Genomic DNA, 21,235 nt, shown 5'->3' with positions numbered 1-21,235 from the left:
CGCTGCAACGTGGGTTTCCACATAGAGTTTAATTGGAGGTTGGGGAAAAAGTTCTGCTACTTTTGTCTTTTGGAAACTACTTTCCTGTTGTTCAGAAATGATAGAAAAAGTTACCATGAATTCTAAAATAAAGCTTTCATGGAGAAACAGCTCTGGATTGCAATGAAGAGGGGGAAAGAGCACAAGATTATTTCCCGACACAATATTTTGCTTTCATGATTCCCAAGTGTAGCTGCTATAATCTTCACCTGCTAGTCTTCCTTTCTATTCTTCTCAAATGAAAAGTACAGTGGTCTATTAAACAGGGACAACCTGGTGTTATTAATGAGTTTCCTTGCCAGCCTTTACAGAGAAGCTTAAGAACATCTTTCCTAGGATTCTTTCTGAACATCACCCTGGGGCCCCCTTTCCGGTTCTAGTGTGCGGAACTGCTTGTTTTCTGGATGCCATGTTTTTAGCTCATTTCTGGAGGAATACATTTATCAGCAGTGTCCTAAAAAAGGGGTGTATGGAGATAATCTCGTTTTAGATTCCACATATGAGAAATGTATTTGTCCCATCCCCTCATGTGATTTCATCTTTGGCTAGATGTAGACCTGCAGGTTGGAAATGATTTCCAGGCTGGCGTGGTCAGAGACAACTTTCCAGAAGGTGCTGGCTAGCTGAAAGAAGACTCAAACAGTCCCCTGAAACTGCAGCTGTACAACAGAATGTTTCTAAGTATCCCTGGTTCCTCATCAAGAAGATAATTTATCCCTGTGTAGGTAGGTGGGGGTGGGGGTGACACATGTCCTTTAAAACCTCACCAAGGAGACAAGAACAGCTGCACAGAGGATAGGCAGTGGGGAACACAAACGAGATGCTTTAAAGACAGGGTATTACACAGGAAGTGAAGCCAGTGGCAAGCCACTCTTGAACTTTTAATAAGCTTATGTAAATGCAGACTGTCTTACTAAGGCAGCAAAGGAAGTCTGTGGGTTTCCTCAGAAGTAAGGAAAACATTACTTATAATCCCAAGGACTTGGGAGGCTGATCTCAGTTTGAAGTCAGTCAGCATGGGCAACTGAGTGAGATCCATCTCCATAGGGCTGGAAATGTATCTCAGGGGCAAAGCTTCCCGAGGTTCAATACCCAGTACCAAAAAAGGGTAATTCTAAGACCCAAAGAAATCAGTCTCCTGGATTAGAGAAGCCATCTCAAGCAAGTTCTTATTAGTCAGTGGGGAATACTTAGGACAGTCAGGAATAAGAGGGTTGTCAGTTTGTCACACATCTGTCACAGGTTTGGAGATAGCAACTTAGGGTTCCGCAGGAGGTGACCCTTACTTTTTTTTCATGAATGTATGAATCAGTAAACAACCCACTGAATACACTTGCTAAGTGAACTTCAGTACGAATTACAAAATTACTAAAAATAAAGTTCTAGCTAGAATCAAATACAGAACAATGATGGGGACATGAAGAGATCAGGGAAGCAGTCCCAGCAGCTTGCAGTGGTATTTCTACGCAGCTTGGAGACCACTGCGCGCTGGGTTTCAGTTCTGAAGGGTGCTTTCCCTATCTTCTTCATGGGAGCGAGCAAACCCAGGCTCCAAGAGTGCTATGCTTTAAGCTCTTCCGACGAGAGCAGAACTGCTGAAGAACGTGGTTTGGCTGCTTTACACTCCCAGGAGAGATTCCAGTAGACACGTGTGCAAGGGCAACACTGTCACCCAAACATCCTCAGTTCTCTTTAGGTTTCAAGAACTAGAAGAGAGATGTGAAAAGAACGGCTTGCTCTAAGTTTTGGCCTTATTTTACAATGCAGACGCATTGCTTCTGTAAACAATCTCCCTTAATATTTGCTCTAATATTGTTTAAAACCAATAAGTAGCAGAGCAAGGTAAAGAGTCATTTATCAGGTAAAAAACCTCAGAATTTTAAAGATGGAAAAGGCCCTTGGGAATACTTTCCTTACATACAAAGGAACTGAAATATGAAGAGGTTAGTTAAGACTTCCAGGTCACAAAGCTACATCAGAGAGAGAGATAAGGCCTCATTATGTCACCAGGAGGTGACACGATAAGGTTCTCTTTTTAAAAATGGTCAAAACTTCTTTTAGGTGCACTTCATTAAAAAAGTCCCTTACCTCATGTGTCACCTGCTAGTACAGTTATGCGGCATTGTAAAACATGGCTATAAGTACTGCCACTGTGTGGTGCTGACCTACACACAAAATACAACAGTGCACAAGTTAAAGTCGCTCCTGTCGGGAGGGAGTCCCCACTTCTGAGAATGCTTTTCTTGATTCATGCAGACAGAAGTAACCGGTTCAAAGAGAGTAGCATTTAAAAAAGGTCAGTAGGTAGGTAGGTAGATGGGGGATCACTTCATGGGTAATAGTTCTTTAAGGGATATTCTCCCTTGACATTAGTATCTAACCATCACAGATACAAATGAGGACAGAAACTGTAGAGCAAATGAGGTGAATTTTATCTTTAAGTGTTTTTAAAAATTGACTCTAAACAGATCTTTTCTATAGACAACAATTCACTAATGTAATTCACTGAAATTAAAAAATTATGCTCTGCGAAAGACTGGATAATAAAAAAGCAAAGTCAAAGTGGGCTAGAATCTTTACAGAACGTGTTTCTGTTAAAGGACTAGAATCTGAAATAAACAACTCTTAAAACTCAATAAGTTGGGCATGGTGGTGCATGCTTGTAATCCCAGTATCTTGGGAGGCTGAGACAGCCTCAGCAGAAAACAAGGCTGCTAAGCCTTGCGAAGACTGCTCACTCAGTGAGACCCTGTCTCTAAATAAAATACAAAACAGGGCTGGGATGTGGCTCAGTGGTCAAGCGACCCTGAGCTCAATCCCCAGTACCAAATAAAACAAAACAAAAAAACCTCAATAATAAGAAAACAAAAAAATCCCATTAAACATAGCACAGATGCCTCACAAAGGAAGATACAGAGATGGCAAGGAGCATGTGAGAAGACACTCCAATCTCACAACATCAGGGCACTACCAATTACCAATCACATGTCACCACATGGGACAACCAAGATTTGACACTAGGAATATCAAATGCTGGGAAGGACTCTCTTTCATTGCTGATGGGAATGCAAAATGGTGCAGCAGCTTTTGAAGACAATTTGGAAGTGTCCTCCCAGGCCCCTGTCCTGGGGATTGATCCCAAGGGGCATTTTACCACTGAGCTACATCCCCAGTACTTCTTCTTCTTAAATATTGTTTTAGTTGTCAATGAACTTTTATTGTTATTTATTTATTTATATGCAGTGCTGATAATTAACCCAGTGCCTCACGCATGCTAGGCAAGCATTCTACCACTAAGTTACAACCCTAACCCCCAGTTACTGCTTTATTTGGAGAAAGGATCTTGCTAAATTGCTCAGGCTGGCCTCAAACTTGTGATCCTATTGCCTCAGCCTCCTGAGTTGCTGGGATTACAGGTGTGGAACACTGCCCAGCTGGAAGGTTTCTTTTTGTAGGTACATTTAATCATACCTTAAGATGTGATCCAGCAGTCATTCCTTAGTATACACTTAAAGAGTTGAAAACATAAGTCCATGAAAACACCTGTGCACAAAAGTTTGCAGAAGCTTTACTCATAATACCAAAACCTGGAAGCAACAAAGATGCCCTCTAATGGGTGAATAGATAAATAGATGGTGGTACCTGCAGACCATGGAACATTATTCATTAGTAAAAAGAAAAGAGTTATCCATTCAGAGAAGACATGGAAGATCCTCAAGCACATATTGTTAAGTGAAGGAAGATTCTAATGATATTGCATTCTGAAAAAGCAAAACTATGGAGACAACAAAAGAGATTACTAGTTGCTAGGGACTTGGGTGGAGGGATGGAATTCTTAAAGAGTAGTGAAGTTATTCTGTGTGATATGGTTATGATACATCTGTTAAAACCCACAGAACATACAACATAAAGAATGAGCCCACAGTAAACTACTGACTTTAGTTAATGACAGTGCTACACAGTTATTATTAATGTTGGCTCAACAACTGCAACCATGCAACATACTGATATGAAAATAAAAAATAAGGGAAACTGGGGGATGAAGTAAGGAATATGTGGGGACCTTTCTATATCTTCAACTTACTTTTCTGTAAGCCTTAAACTGCTAAGTCTGTGTATATGTAAAATTGTAAATGTCATGTAAAATATGGTAATCCTAGCTACCAAAGGTCTGCTATGTAGAATGAACATTCCTAATTTTTCTAGTGAGATAAATGTTTTGAAGATAAGAATTCCATACCTAACTTTCAAAATTATAAAAATGCATCACTGAAAAAACAATTTTGGTTCTCCAACAATAGAAAAGAGTACTTTATCAGATTTTGTAAACAAATAACTAGAAAAATATGGTCTTAAACTTGCATGTCCTATGTCAGGGAGGGGAGAGATGGCCAGGTATTCTTTTTTATTTTTATTTTTTTTAAGATGGATGCAATATCTTTAATTTTTTTTATTTTTATGTGGTGCTGAGGATCGAACCCAGTGCCTCACACGTGCTAGGCAAGCGCTCTACCACTGAGCCACAGCCCCAGATGGGCAGGTATCTTAAATGAATATTTTCTTTTGAAATTCTTTATTTGCCAACTCCTATATACATTTCCAAAAATTTTGCATAAAAATCTTTAATAAAGAAAAGCACCCTATAAAGGGCAGAAATCAGTAAATTTTACTCTTTTACTAAATTGTCTTTTTTTTTTTTTTTGGTGCTGGGGATTGAACCCAGGGCCTTGTGCTTACAAGGCAAGCACTCTACCGACTGAGCTATCTCACCAGCCCCCTAAATTGTCTTTTTGATGCTTATGTGGACAATTCCAATTTTTTGTATTTTTATTTTTTTTTGTATTTTTAATTATAAATTTCCTTTTAAATTAAGTCTTTCACACCAATATCTTTTTAGAAGGAAATTCTTGCTATCAAAGTAAGTTTTGCCTATTAAAGCAGAGCCATCCAACTGAAGTCCAGGTGAAGGGCTGTGGAGTTCTCCCTGTTATGCTCCAGGTCCAGATACCCTTGAGGACCCTAAGGTCTTAGAAAGACAGTATCAAACTTGCCTCTAAGACAAGGATTTTCCAGTTAGGAAATCACTTATCATAGAATCGTCTATTTTTATTATCTATACTTTAACTTCCACTCCAAAGTCCCTGATGCTAATAAGGCTCTGAAAAATATAACCAGTGTTCAAAGTGAGGGTGGATTAATGCCATGAAATCAATGGAGTATAACAAGGTAGAGATGTAATTACATACAATAGGAAAGACTAGAAATCTTTTCTGCAAATTATAAATAGTTTTATTTGTGTTTTCTGGATATTTAGAATAAACCAAAGAACTCTGAGCTGTTCCAGTATCTCAAAAGTCAGAAGAGGAAACATAAAAGAGTTAAGAAAGGAAAGATAAGGGAAGTAGACTAGAAGACTCTGAGTTCTTTCTTTTTTATATAACCTGAAGATGCACCAGTTAGAGATTCGTGTGGGAGAGTACCTGTCCCCCAGCCCAAGGCAGACAGCTCTGAGTATGGCCCTAATTATCTGGCTATTGTGAACTGATACACGTTGAAGGTCTTCAAGATTTGTCACCACTGAGTAACAAAAGTAAAAGTTCAAAATAAAACAGATCATGGTATATATTTGATGCCATTAGATATATAAAAATTATCATAGTAAGGTCTTTCGACCTACTACATTTTAAAGATTTCTGGCAAGAAATTAACCTAGGCAAACAATACAATTCTTGTGGCTCCTTGAGGACCCTTTCAAAATGAATAAAAATATGCAAAGGGGCCATTTTTACTACTATTGAAAGAATATCTAGTCTTAACACCAAAAGTGTGATATTCTGCAGCTTGAAAAGAGAGAGAATAATTTGAACTGGACCCTCAGGACGAAAGGCAGCATGTATCACACCTAGTGTTTTGATTCCCAAAGGAGTAGGGAAGCTTTCCCAACACAGAAATACTACTAGTGTATTTATTATACTTTATCATATACTAAAAAGTCTTGCTTTTCCAGAATAAATAAAAGGAGTTTATACAGGTTGAGTATTCCTAATTTGAAAATCTCAGTTCTGAAAGGCTCTGAAATCTGAGACTCAAGCTCAGAAAGTTTTGAATTTTAGATTTTCAAATTAGGGAATGCTCAACCAGTGAAGCTTATGCAAATATTCTAAATCTAAAAATGTTGGAATTTGAAATACTGGTCCCAAGCATTTCAGATAATGAACGCCCAACCCATATTAAAGAACACCAGAACTACTCCTGGAAGATAAAAACGAACAAGACAAAAAAGAAAGCACTGAGAATTAAATAATCCCTGTCTCTTTTGTTTTTAGACTAAGTAAAGTTAGAATCTTTCTAAATTTCCTAAACTTTGTGAAAGGGCACAGTTAAGAACAATTACAACACCATTTGACAGAATTTTAGTAATATTTAAAAGAATGACATCTTCCAGAACTCAGAATGACTGTCATTTGAGGATGAGAATGAGAGGAAGCCCAGTGTGGCCACCATAAACTAGCAAGGAGACACGTGATGCTGTCGTGATGCTGTCGTCCTCAGCTCTACAACTCTCTTCCTTACCTAACTGCAGGGGTCCACACTTAGTCTAAAAGAAAGGACACTGCAATGAGGGAGCTTACTCTCTAAACGATTATTTTAGTAAAATCAGAAACCTTCAAATTTTTTTAAAGTTGCTAGATTCAATAATTTTTTAAGTTAATAACTTGTATAAAAAGAAAATAAAATTAAGCTGTAAGAGAGGAAGTAGGAATTTCTTAAAAAGCTGAAGTAGGGATGATATATAGATGGCTTGCAAATGGACATTGGCTTTACACATTTTAAAAGTAAAAAACTAGCATATATCTTTAAAAAGGAAAAATTAAAAATAGGAATTAGAGGTATTTATAAAGCAGATGAAATAAGTGCTTCATGTAATCATGAAATACAGATGAACTTAAAGAGCACACCACTGAAACTCAAAGCAAGACTGCTACACAAGTGCTCGTTAAGGGTGTTCATAAAACCTAAGGTAAAAAATATGGAAAAAAAATCAGGCAAATTGTTAATTTTTAATATTAGAGATCAAACTGGATTTGCCAATCATAAAAAATACAACACAATGGTTTATTGAGCATTTACTACATGCATACTAAGATAAGTACCGTATATAAACTGTTTCGTCTAAACTGGACAACAGCTCTATGAAGGAGAGACCTTACAACCCACAACTACAGATGAAGAAACTGTCACATGGCTAGGAAATGGGCAGGCTTGGTTGAATTTAGATCTTTCTCATTCCATAATCATAATGCAGTTTCACAAAGCAAAAAAAATATTCTTAGAAGAACACAGTTTTTACATATATTGGTGCATACTCTTCATATATATAGATAGATTATTATTAGAAATTAGCCTTCCAGCACCTCAAAATAAAAATATCTGTCTCTATTAGAAGCTATGCTACAGAAAAAGCTAACAGCTTACTTCACAAATCTTTTTTTTAAAAAGCACATGCTCCTCTCAAGTTGAGAGAACCTCCAAACTATATCATTCTTGACCTCCAAGTTGATACATTAAGTAGTTTATACAAGAATTTTGGAGAGCTACTGTGAACTAACAAGGAAACAGTGATTTTGTAAGAGAAAAATCAGTGGAATATTAAATGTTGAAATCAGCATTACTACAGGTGTAAGTAATTCTCCATAGACACAGATTTACCTTGGCTGCCAGCCTTGGGAACTGGATTATCAGGTAGGTCCTGACTAACGTGTTGCCTAGACATAACTGCTTCTCTCTAAAGGGGCTTCCATATTTATTTGGTTATAAAATGATCTATTAAGTCTGCGACTAGCAAATCCCCTTCCATAGCCACTTCCTTTCTGACTAATGCTTTCATACGCTGACAGCAGTCTTAACACCTGCCAAGGAGTCAGCAAAACAGGCAGGGCAGCACCAAGTGTGCTGGAGCATGAGCCCGTGGTGCAAACACCCTACCTAACACAGCCTTAGGTAGGCTGCATTCACGTGCTTTTGTTACCAATTTAAGTAGAAGTTGAAGTTAATAATGTCTGCACTGGAGGAATGTTTTAAAACTCTAAGCTATAACTAACATCACTGTAACTGTAACTTTTAGTTACTTTGCCTACAAAGAGAATTCAAGAAAAACTTTGGCTTCTGTACTCTTTTTCTGAGTGCCTCTAAAACCGTAAATATTGAATATGATGAGCATCTGTTCTTAAAGAAGCTGAAAAGCAGAAATGCCAATGGATTTAGGACCACATATATACACGTGTATGTGGTGTGTGTGTGTGTGGGGTGTGTATTACATCACTAGACTTTGGAATTTGAGCGGCTAAAACATTTATTTCTGTTTAGTGAAAAATTGTTAAGTTTACTAAGGAGAATTTCATTAAAAACCAAGTTGTAGCCAGTGTGGTGGCCCATGTCAGTAATCCCAGCAGCTCAGAAGGCTGAGGCAGGAGGATCCAGACTTCAAAGCCAGCCTCAGCAACAGCGAGGCGTGAAGCAACTCAGTGAGACCCTGTCTCTAAATGAAATACAAAGTAGGGCTGGGGATGTGGCTTGGTGGCCCAGTGCCCTGAGTTCGATCCCCAGCACCCCCAAAACCAAAAAACCCAAGTTGTATACACCGTTGGTCGTCGAAGGTTCCCATTCCTCTGATGCCATGATTAGGATCTGTAGGCAATAGGCCAAGTTTTAGAGGCACTAAGATCCCAAGTGCCCAGGTTTTGAGAAGTACCATATGATATCTGTGATCGTATTAAACACCCTGGAGGTCCAGCCCCTAAGGGATTTTTTGTACTCCTTTACAAAGGAGTAAAGGCTTTTCACATCTGCTGTTTGGTTTGCTATGTCACTCTCTACAAGAATATGCAGATCTTCAGCAAAGACTTGGAGAGGTCAAGAGGAAGACATAGTGGTTTCAGAGACTCCCTGTTGACTCAGGACACAGACAGGTCACCAAGGGTCTTTGGGAGGAATGGAAAGATCCAGTTCTTGGTAGGACAGCAGACAAATCAAATGCTCTTGCTTAGCTCTATTTCTTTTGCTATGTCACTGTCCCAAAGAGTGAGGGTACTCACATAGATGATGTACAAGAAAAGGCAATTTAAACTAGAAGGTGTCATTTTAATGACTGTTAAAGCCAAGATATTTGGTTTGTAAAGTGCCTCAGAACCAACATATAAACCTATGATCGGCAGGTGTGAGACCTTGTCTCTGCCCAGGGAAGGTCTGGGAGGACAAGGCTGCTGTTCATATTATAATAAGCATGAGGGAAACAGGCTGAGAGCTAAAGAAGCCAAACAGAGACAAGCGCAAAGGCGTGGCCAAGGACAGGTTGCTTCTGTGTGGGTGGGCAGTCATGATGGTTTACTGACAAAGGCGTGATTTCAGAAGGTTGTCTATGTAACAGTTTTGAAATTTTGAGGTCAGAGAATTTTAGGATAAAAGCTCAAGAAAGAGGAGGAAGATAACAAAGAAACTCTCAAGTGTGAACAGAAGACCAGCTGGCTATAGCAGGCTTCCAAGGGCAGCTCGTCCTTAGGTGGGAAAGGTGGCTGCAGGAAGGCCACTGCCTAGGGTGGGGGCTCTGTCTCACGTGGGAGGGGACACTGCTCTGTTCCCCAGCAGGCGAGAGCCAGGGTGGACACCAACGGGTGCCCTGTACTGCTGCGGGATCCCAATGCCCATCTCAGCCATGCTGTCAGCGTGGTCAGACGAATAGCGGATCTGTACCAGATGGTAAAACACGGTCCTGATTTCCTGGCGGGAGTACTTTCACAAGAGAAATCAGGAGGAAGAGCACAGACAGTCTAAGCCACTACAACTGCGCGGGAGGGAAAAAGACGTCAGAAGGCATATTAATCAGCAAGATGGAAAAGCAATTTAAGGTTCTCCTTTTAATAGCTACAAGAGCTCAGGATGGTAAGAGAGTCCTTCCTGAGTTCATGAGGCACATCAGGAGTTGAGTTTTTAAGGTCAAGCTGGCATGAAGAACTTAAACTATTGTAAGATCTAGGAAGGCAGTGACTACCCAGCAGAACTCAAGATAAGACAGATCATTTTAATATCAAAGTAGGGATTAAAAAAAAACTAAGTTTACATAGTTTTTTTTAAAACTTGGTGTGAAATGTGTTTAATAAGTTTCTTTAAAAAAACTTCCAGGCTGGGGATATAGCTCGTTTGGTAGAATGCTTGCCTCACAAGCACAAGACTGAGTTCAAATCCCCAGCATCTCACACACACACACACACACACACACACACACAACTTCCTACACCTAGATTTATAATGCTATATACTAAGAACACCATATTAAGCAAATACTTATATTTTAAAGGAAAGAATAAGAGAAAACAATGAGGTAATGCAAAACATATTGCCACCTTGTAGCAACATCATCTAACATTTTAGCTGAAAATATAAATATCAAACTGCTGAGAAGAAAAAAGAGTAAAGAGGAGTAACACTTAAGAGGTGCTCGTTGCAACAGGCTTTGCTTCCTGGCGATTCGACGTTTATTATCTCACTACACGCCTTAAATAATTTCACATAAAGATCTTACAAATGAGAAAACCAACGTTCAAAGAATTAAATAACTTGCTTGAAGTCGCCCTGAAAGAAAGGAGCTTGGATCCCCCACTCCTGCCAGATTCTCAAGAGTGTGTTAAACATGTTATGTGCTGAAGGACACGGCCTTGGCCTGAGGAGGACACAAACCGGTCATACCAGAGTTTGCAATGCACTGAGTCTATAGAGTCAGGTGACTGAGTCTGGCTCTGAATTCATTTCACTGTTAAAAAATAATAAATAAATCAATAAATGAAACCTAATTTTGGCTTTAAAACATTATAGCACCATTTTCACTCTGATGAAAAGACAGAGGGGAAAAAAAGTGAGGTATTTTATCTAAAGCTAAATACAGACTGTCTTAAATTTCCTACTGACCAATTTAAAATCCTTAAAAAAAAAAAAAAAAAAAAAAGTTCTCCTCAAATACTTACATGAACTCCCTAGATATTTAAAACAACAACAAGGAAAGTAAATAAAAAATCCCAGGTGGGACAAACCTGTCTTTTCCAGACTGAAAACCACAGAACTACTAAGATATAGTTATGAGATAAAATTTCTATGAAGTTGTAAATATACTAATTATAAACAGGACCACAGCACAATCTCCTCCTTTGCCTGAGCACTGTGGGACACAAACATGTAAGTGGAGGAAGGACTGAACTTTTGCTATTTTTCCTGTGACTACTTTTAAAAGATTTGATATAAAAATGAATCATAAATGTGCTTATGCTTTAGACTGAATAAGACAAGTACTACATAAGAACTAGCAAGCCACTACAATAACAGCTGGCACTGACTGAGAGCTTCCTCTTAAGCCAGACAGTCTCACCGGCTCCGCTTTCTGGTTTGTACTCCAGTGTTGCTACTTGAATTACTTCAAAGTGAGAAGGCACATCTGCGCCCTGCCAACTGCCGTCCCACTTCACTCAAGGAAGGATTTATGGTTTCTTCTCCTTGTTGTTTGTTTCCTGTAAACTGCCATATTATACACATGATGCCTGCCCTTAGACTCACATTAAAAACTGAATTTTAGAAATGCTGGAGTAGTCAGTTAAAAACATGTTCGTTTTGACTTTATAAATGGTCATGCAAAGAGATGCTCATAAAGATACTGTTACAGACGGAACTAAAATGAAAGTGCACTCCAACTTGTTTTCAAGCTACTTTCTACATAGCTCCCACCCCCACTGTTGTTGACAAACTTAATTAAAAGAAGGAAAATCAAATCCCATAATTCTTAACATAAAACAATGCGTAGATGTGAGACTGATTTTGGATGTTGCTATTAACTATGACTGAATGATACATGAAAATCAACTCTACATGTAAATTTACCTATGGTATCACTAATGATCTGTGACATGTAAACCTCTTTGGTTTTTACAGTAGGTGGGTAAAAACAGTAAGCAAAATAGGATATGGAGGCCCAGCCTACTGGATTATTCACAATAGAAAAAAATCTATAATATCTTCCTTAAAAAATAACAACTTTCCAGTACAAATCCACCAGTGGTATTCAGAAGCTGTTTCTGTCTGAGGTATATAGTCGGTCCTTTTGTTAAGAATTCAGTAGAAGTTGAGCATAGTTAAGCATGGTTGCAATCCCAGCTACCTGGGAGGCTGAGGCAGGAGGATCACAAGTTTGAGGATGGTCTCAGAAACTTACCTAGACCCTGTCTCAAAATAAAATAAAAATGGCTGGGGAAGTGGCTCAGTGGTAGAGCATTTGCCTACCACATACAAGACCCTGGGTTCAACCCTCAGGATCTCAAAAAAAAAAAAAAAAAAAAAAAAAAAAAAAAAAAAAAAAGCATGTAGAAAAGTTGCACAATTATTTAATGGAATTTTATTTTGTAAATAAAAATAGCCTAAGTAAAGATTTGCTAAGGAGAGAAAAACCATCTCTCATATACCGAAGTCTTACAGCTCTTACTGAGAGTGTGTCTTCAGAGTTAAAGGCAAGTGTCACTGTTATAAATCTTTGTGATGTATTAGTAGGCCAAGAGGACTCTCCAAATTATAGAAGGTGGTGCTAATGCGATCTCTCTGCCACATCCCTGACTCCACCCTGTGTCCTCCATGGGGAAGCAGCAGGGAAGGCTGCACTACCACTCCATCTGACAGGTTAAAAGGAAACAAAAGCACCCAGACACTGGCAGAAAGCTGCCCAGTGGGCTCTACTCCTGCCCTTACCGCTAACTCCATCACTTCTCTAAGACCACACTGCGAGGAACAGCAGGGGCTGGGTGAAAACAAGACAGCTGTGCTCCACTGAAGGCCAGGCCAGGTGCAAGCTACTTAGTTTTTCCGGGAGAAGATTCCTTCCAAGCTCATCTGAAGCAGTCCTTCGCAAGCCCCTTCTTAAGATCCGCTTCATGGTCCCAGGCCACTGCTTCCCTCTCACCATTTCTTCCCCAGTGTGGGGGAATGAACTCAGTGTTTTCCACTCAAAGCACGTGGTTTGTCACTGAGCTACAGACCCCACCAGGAAGGTACTTTGAGGGGCATTATCTTACCTCTGCTCCTGAGTACGTGTGGGTCTGCAGGATAAGTTCATCCAGGTCAACCTCATTAGCAACTGGCATGGAGTGAAACTGCAGGTTAAATATTTCCCTTCTTGTTGCTGCATCTGGTAAAGGCACATAGATGATTCTGTCAATGCGTCCAGGTCGCATCAGAGCCTAGAGAGACGAGGGAGCAATAAGGATTAACTAATTCAGAACTGACATTCCACATCAAGGCATCCAGGAAAGGACATTCCCAGCATCTCACGAATAACCCATTGCTATCCAGAACCAGCAAATAATACAAGCACTAGCGATGCTAATAATCTATTTCAAATTTACACAAACAATGTCTGGAGCATTCCTGAAAAGAGAAAAATCAGTATTTCTGGGAGGCTTTCTGTTCCTCACCAATTGTCAGAAGTAAAAAGTGACTCTCTTAGGGAAGTAGCATATGTTTTGCATTCATTATATCAAAAGGAATTTTTCCTAACTTCCTTTAATAACCATCACCCCCCCCCCCAGTACTAGGAATTAAACCCAGGGGTGTTCTACCATTGAGCTACAACTCCTTTTCATTTTTTAAAAATGTGAGACAGTCTCACTAAATCACCCATGCTGGTCTCAAATTAGCAATCCTCCTGCCTCAGCTTCCTGAGCAGGTGGGATTAATTATAAGCATGTGCAAGAGTGTCCAGCTCTTTCAATAACTCTTTTTTAGGGGGACAGGGTGTTGGAGATTGACTCAGGGGTGCTTTATCACTGAGCTACATTCTCAGTTCTTTGTATTTTGGGATGTGGGGTAACCAGGGATTAAACCCAGGGGTATTTGACGACCGAGCCACATCCCCAGCCGTATTTTGTATTTTATTTAGAGACAGGGTCTCACTGAGTTGCTTAGCACCTTGCCTTTGCTGAGGTTGGCTTTGAACTCAGGATCCTCCTGCCTCAGCCTGCCAAGTCACTGGGATTACAGGTGTGTACCAACGTGCCTGGCTGTATTTTTTATTTTAAAGCCACTGCACTGGTTTTCCTCAGTAACTTTTAATATATGCATAAGCTAGTAGCTGTTTCAGAGTGTCATCCAAATAGCACAGCTCTGATAAAAGACTGCCTAGAGATGAATGCTCTCACCTGAACTTTCCTAATAGTTTACTAGAGACAAATGCTAATGCCTTCACTACCTTATAAAGAATGAACTTACTTATTTGGAAGAATTTACTGAGCATGCTTACTGACTGAACAGTTCTGATACTAGCAAAAGTACGAACAAGATAGATAAGATGAACTGTGGTGATGGTTACACATATCTGTGGATATATAAAAACCAATAGGAAGATATTTAAAATGAGTGCACTTTATGTATTTATTTATTTACTGGGGATTGAACTCAAGAATGTTCTACCATTGAGCTACATCCTCAGCCCTCTTTATTTTTATTTTGAGACAGGGCCTTGCTAAATTGCTAAAGCTGGAACTGAACTTGTGATCCTCCTGCCTCAGCCTCCTGAGCTAATGGGATTAGACATGTGCTACTGCACTCAGCTATGGCATGCAACTTATATCTCAGTAAAACTGGTATAACAGAGAAACAGGTCTGAAAGGTGCGTGTGTATATGATGTGTGGGTGTGTCCATCCCTTGAGGGAATGGGACAGCTTTACTTGGGGAAGTGAGAGAGTCTTTCTGAGGAGAAACTTAGGCAGATACCCAAAGGAGTTAGCCTTTAAAAGGATCTGCTAGAAAGCAGTCACGGTAGAGGGAACACCAAGTGCTAAGGCAAGAAAAACTGGCATGTTCCATGGAAAGGAATAAAAAACCAAAACAATAACAACAACAACAACAAAAACCCATGGCATAGTGATCTAGAGACAAAGTAGGAGTTGAGGTTGGAGAGAGTTATGAGTAGATCTTAAGGCCCAACAGATAGTGTAAAAGGAAGCCACCAGAAAGTTTTAGGTAGAAATATGAAAGGATACAACTTAAATTCAAAGGGGGTTCTGATGGAACAATACCAAAATCAAAAATCAATCTACCTGGGTATAATTCCAGACCACCACATCTAACAACCTCAGGATACACATTCTTTTCAAGGGCACTTGGTAAATTCACCAAGGCAGCCCACATTATGGTCCATAAAATAAGACTTAAAAAAAAATGCAAATCACACAGAGTAGTGCTCCAATTACTAAAAGAATAAATTAGAAATGAGTAAGCAAGACAGAGGAAAACTCCAAACCCATGGAAATTTTAAAAAACACATCTACTAAATAAGCCACAGCAAAAAGAAATCACAAAGGAAACTGGAAAATGGAAAAAGTTTAAAACTGAACAATGATAAAACTCTAACACACCAAATTTGTGGAGTGTCTAAAGTAGTGCTTACTTGCAATTTATAGTTTAGTAGGACAGAAGAAAAATCTAAAACCAATAGCCCAGTGTTCAGAAGTAAGTACCAGGAAAAATTTAGTATGAGGAAGGAAACAGTGACGGTGACAGTAGAAATCAACACAGTGGAAAGCAAACGGAGAAAATCAACAAAGCCAAGGGCAGTTTTCTGGGAAGATTTTCTTAAATGGTGAAAACTCTAACTAGACTGAACAAAGATGAAAGAACTCAAATTATCAGCATCAGAAACGAAAGAGGGGTCCATCACTACAAGTCCTACAGACAGTAAAAGGATGAGAGAAAATCATGACCAACTTCATGACAACAAACTCAGCAACTCTGATACAGAGAACAAGTTCCCTGAATACAATGATCAAACGACACCCAGTAAACCCAAAAGTTCAAATGAGCCTACATTTATTTTTAAAAATTGAACTGAATTCATTAAACCGTTGAATCAGCTAGGCCAACTTTCCTACCAAGAAACTCTAAGCCCAGGTAGTTTCACTTTTGAATTTTACCAAAGAAAAAAATAACACTGAAACCATATAACCATTTCAGAACACTGAAATGTTCTCAAGTTGTTTTATAAGGTTAGTATATTAACTCTAAAACCTGGCAAAGATATTACAAAAACTGAAAATTCCAGATGAATTGTCCTTGGGATAATATAGACCACACACACACACACACATACACACAAAAAAAAAAAAAACTGGCAAAAATAATCTAACAATATTTAAAATGGATAAATCATGAATACCAAGTAAGAATTATCCCAGCAAAACAAGGGTGTTTTAAAATTCAAAATTCAGTGTAATTCACTATATTAGCTGAATAGTGTAGAAAAACTATACAATTATTTTAACATAGGCAGAAAAAGTCCTCTTCAAAAGATCCACTCGCAATGAAAAGTTCTCAGCAAACTATGGATAGAAGGGGAGTTCTGTAATATAATAAGTGGTACCCATTGAAAACCTATAGCTAGCACATATTTACTGTTGAATTATTCAATCTTTTTTAAACATATGATCAAAACAAGGTAGAAAACTCATGTCTTCTACTTAAAATTCTAATATATGCTCCAGATTTGGCAATAAGAAAAAAAGGGGGAGGGGTACAAAAAAAGTAAAAGTCTTCAGTTGTAGGAAAACACCATTTACATGGAAATCCTAAGGAATCCATAAAACAACTACTGGGAAGAGCACATGATGTAAGTGTAATGTTTTAAAAAACTCAACTGTTTATATGTAATAAGCAGGAAAGATCTAGTTTATGGAAATACATTAATAAGAACAACACATAAAAAAACTTGGGAGTAAAATTAACCAAAAAACTATTTTCTGAAAAATAAGAAACATTCTTCAGAGCAAGTAAAGACGACCTAAATGGAGAAATACACACATTCATGGAGTGGGATGCTCAAAAGCAAGAGATCAAGTCTTTTCAAATTTATCTCTAGACTTAATGGAATTCCAATCTAAATTCCACAAGAACTTTTTAAAAGAAATTGGCAAGCTAACTACTACGACTGTCAATCGTGAGAATGACTTGTGAAAGGGCAGAGATGAAGGACTTACACTGTTTGACTTCACAATTTATGATGCTAAAGAGACAAGACTGTGTAAACAGTATCAAGATACATCTACAGATAATTAAAAAATAAGGAAGTCCATATTCATTTTTAAAGCACACAATAATTGTTTTAAGAAATGATACTGCTACCACTAGATATCCAGAGAGAAAAAAGCAAGCAGTGACATTACACACACACTACACTGAAAATTAACCCAAAATGATTCATAAACCTCAATGTTAGGGTTAAAACTACAGTTTTTATAGGGAAAAAAAAATGATAAGCTGGTCTTTATTTTTAAAACATTCATTCTCTTTTAAAGACACCTATAAGAAAATGAAAAGGCAAGCTACAATCTGGAATAATATATTCACAAAATGAAAACTTGGCAAAGAACTGGTATCTAAAATACATAAAAACACACTAAAATTCAAAATACAAAATTCATCTTATTATTATTAAATAATAAAAAGCACAAAAGTAAATGGGCAAAAAAATTTGAATGGATACTTCAGAAAGGAAGCTATTATTGTTGGCAAATAATAGGATATTCAACATAATTAGCCACTGGATCAGTGCAAATTTGAACCACAGTGAAATATCACTACATTACCTTAAGAATAACTTAAATTAATGACACCAGTAATACTAAAGATTAATCAAGAATGTGGACCAACTAGAACTTTTATACATGACTAATGGGAATATGAAATAGTACAACCATTTTGAAAAACTATTCAGTTTCTTAAAAAGGAAACATACCAGACCATAATGACTGAAGTATTCCCTTCCTAGATATTCACTTAAGAATAGAAAATACACAAACTTGTACATGGATGCTCATAACAACTTTATTTCACAATAACCTAAAATTGTCAACAACTCAAATGTCTACTAATTTATGGGTGTACACACAAAATATAATGGAATATTACAAAACAATAAAAAGGAAATGCTGAAACCATAATATATGAATCTTAAAAATCATTGTCCTGAGTCAAATAAACCTGACAAAAGGGCACAAACTACGTAATTACACTTATATAAAATATTAAGAAAAGCTAACCCAATCTGGAATAACAAAAAACAGTAGCCAGTGACAGAAGCCCGGAAGAAGCACAAAAGATGGCCTGCAGTGGGACAAAAGCCATCTTTTGTGGTGACAGAAATGTGTGGTACTTGACCGCAGAGGTATTTCCACAGGTTTACATGTGTTTAAGTTAGATGGAGGTGCTGGGTGTGGTGGCGCACACCTGTAACCCAGAACTCCAGAAGCCAAGACAGGAGGATCACAAGTTTAAGACCAGCCTGGTAACTTGATGGAAATCCATCTCAGAAAAAGTGGGGGGATGCTGAGGGTGCAGTTCAGTGGTAGAGTGCCCTCCACTCAATCCCTAGTACCAAAGAAACAAACAAATTGAATCATGCACACGAACTGACATAGTTTATCATATATAAATTACAACTAAACAACGTTGATTTAAAAAGTTAAAAAGTCTTAAATTAGTTAGAGTCTCAATACTTATAAATCAATAAATTTGAAGGTAGATAACTTATTCGACAAATTTTAACATCAATTTCCATGATTTTGCCGTGAATATGGGGCAGCCATTTCAATCCAACAGCCAAACCTGGTTTTGTTTCACACGATATCCCAGGAGTTCTAAACAGATTGCTAGAACTCTCCTGTATCACACCAGGGCTTCATGAACCACTCCAGGGAGTGTTAACAGGTGCAATGAAAAAGAATTTTCTAGTTGAACAAGTTTGGAAACACAGGGTAGAAATAAAATTAAATGTTTATGTGAATTTCTGTATGCAGAACTTAGAAATCTCCAGAAAAGGGCACGTAGAAACTCAACTTTCAAGTTGCCAATTTTTAATCATGGAACATCTCAAGAGCTGATATTATTTCCAAAACATTTGAAAAGTAGAATCTATAAAATGCTTTTCACATGGTATCTCATTTAATATTCCTCCAAATTCTGGGAATTAGATATTGTTGTACTCCTATTTCAGACAAAGAAATGAAGCCCAATATCGTATAAAAAATTGCAAAAATTACACTGAAATCTGGGGTTTTTGAATGTTGACTCAGTCCTTTTTCTTTTACTATCATGTCAGTAGAACATTATACTCATCATCAATGGGCAAACACACAAAAATTCTTATTCTGCAATGCAATATAGGCTAAAAAACCAAACCAAACCAAAACAAAAGTGCCAGGTCCTGTTTTAGCTGCTGGGGATGCAACTGTAAGTAGCCTGGCTATTTTTCTTAGTGTTGAACTGAAAAAATTGAAATTCAAGGCATTTTAGAATGTCTTTTCTAATAGTTGAAGGGAGAACACAGCAAAGGATACGCATGCCAGCTACTATGGACCACTGGGCGCACATCTGTGCTCTCCTCCCAGCTGGAACTGTGCCACAGCAGCGCAGGCTGAGCACACTCAGTGGCTGTCTGGGTACACAGCCAGCGAGGCTTTTTCTAGCCTGATCTTGTTAGTGAAAATTATGATTAAAAAACAGTAGAACTCAGAATGAGTGAACACACTTCCTAGGATTTTTTTTTTTTTTAAATGCTATTCTGAGGTATTAGGGTGAAACAATACATTCAGAATGATGGAGTGTTGCCTTATTTTAAAATAATTATATGAAAACTCAATGAAGAAGCAAGTCAAGGCTTTCTAATACTCTGAATCCTTCCAGTTCTAAGGTCATATTGGATACGGTAGATTCTTCATTAAAACAATATTAAAAAAAAATTTAAGGGCAAACTCCTTTTTTAAGAACTTATTCAAGACCTTGGGCAAGTCTCTGCACTTCTAATGGCCTCAGTTTCTTAAAGGTAGCACTTTGGCCAGAGGCCTCTGTGAATCTGACAAGAATTCTCACAAACATTAAATACATAAATTTTCTCATGCAATTTTGCAAGCAGTTCCAGGGATTTTACCTGGAATCTGCTTGTACAGTCTCAGCTGGGTAATTATGACATTAGATGACCTCTCATTTGAATTATTATTCATTTGTTTTCTGTGGCATGGGGATGAAAGCCGGGGCCTGACCCATGCTGGGCAAGTGCTGTACTGTGACTAGAGAGCTACAGCCCAGCTCCAGATGACCTTTTAACGGGCCTTCCAGTCCTCAATTCTAAAGTCCACAGAGCATCTCCTGCTATTGCTGCCCAATGCGATGCCCACAGCTTACCCTACATGCTCATTACTGAAAACATGTCAGTTACAAGGCCAACGTTCTTTGCTTCTTCTCACCTTGTAAGAAGGACTCTTCCCCCTCTGACCCTCCATCACAGCCCCAGGGCTGCCTTTTCTTTTGCATGAATTCTACAACTCAACACTTATAGGCTCATATTCTATCAAATGTTCTAATCTGATTTAAAGAGAATAGAACACTTATTCTGCCCAAAGACTTAGGAGAGATCCTTTGGGGCAGTGATGGCAGGGAGTGCTTCAAACTCTCAGCGGGGGATCATGACTCATGGGAAAACCTTTCCAGAAACCAGGCAGAGTTGGGTCCTTGGTAACAGTTCTGATTTATTCCCAAGAAACCCTGGATTTCTAGGCACCTTTCTCATTCTCTAAATCCAACAGATTCACAGGCGTGGTTAATGCTACCTCTTAAGTCTCTCTTGAAACTGTCATTTCTACTCAGTCTTCTTTATTATCCACTGGTGTGTCTGTTCATAGTCTGTCTTTCCCAGCAGGCTGAAGGCTGTATGGGATAACAGGAATCACCTTAATTTTCCTCAATGCTGGAAGCTCCCAAGGCTCCTAAGAGGCCTTCAAACAAGTTCACTGTGGGAAATTGTGCCAAGATAACCTCTTGTCTAGAACATCCCAACAGCCTGTGGTGATTTTTTCATCCACTGCTAAGCCTATCGTTCCAACTGCAAATGCCACAGTTTCCTGTCTCCTAGCCATCTAATCATACCTCAAGGAAAAAGCCTTAAGCCTGGCACTGCAGGCCTGCAGCTCTGTGCACCTCTCCCACCTGTCTGCGGCTCCTTTCTCTTTCTCTGAGTGGGCTCCAATTGACCAAACACCTGCAGGCACGCCTCTCCCTCAGAAAGATGCTTCACCTTTGTATCTATCAGGCAGGCTCCAACTCTTGTTCAAGTCTCGGCTA

General features: G+C 38.6%; 1 protein-coding gene across 2 annotated transcripts in view; it reads right to left on the bottom strand.

Moving 5' to 3' along the window:
* Spata5 (spermatogenesis associated 5) overlaps positions 1–21,235 on the bottom strand; it is a 264,268-nt gene that overhangs the window by 42,460 nt on the left and 200,573 nt on the right. The window contains exon 15 of one of the 2 annotated variants that reach the window (XM_047566458.1): positions 13,143–13,307. In XM_047566458.1, coding sequence (XP_047422414.1) covers positions 13,143–13,307 — 165 coding nt within the window. Of the gene's footprint in view, positions 1–13,142; positions 13,308–21,235 lie in introns of those variants that run through there. The other variant, XM_047566461.1, reaches the window with a different exon arrangement.

Source organism: Sciurus carolinensis, chromosome 10, assembly GCF_902686445.1.
Source record: "Sciurus carolinensis chromosome 10, mSciCar1.2, whole genome shotgun sequence".
Classification (NCBI taxonomy): Eukaryota; Metazoa; Chordata; class Mammalia; order Rodentia; family Sciuridae; genus Sciurus; species Sciurus carolinensis.
The sequence above is the reverse complement of the archived record's forward strand: the minus strand, read 5'-3'. Positions and strand labels throughout refer to the sequence as shown.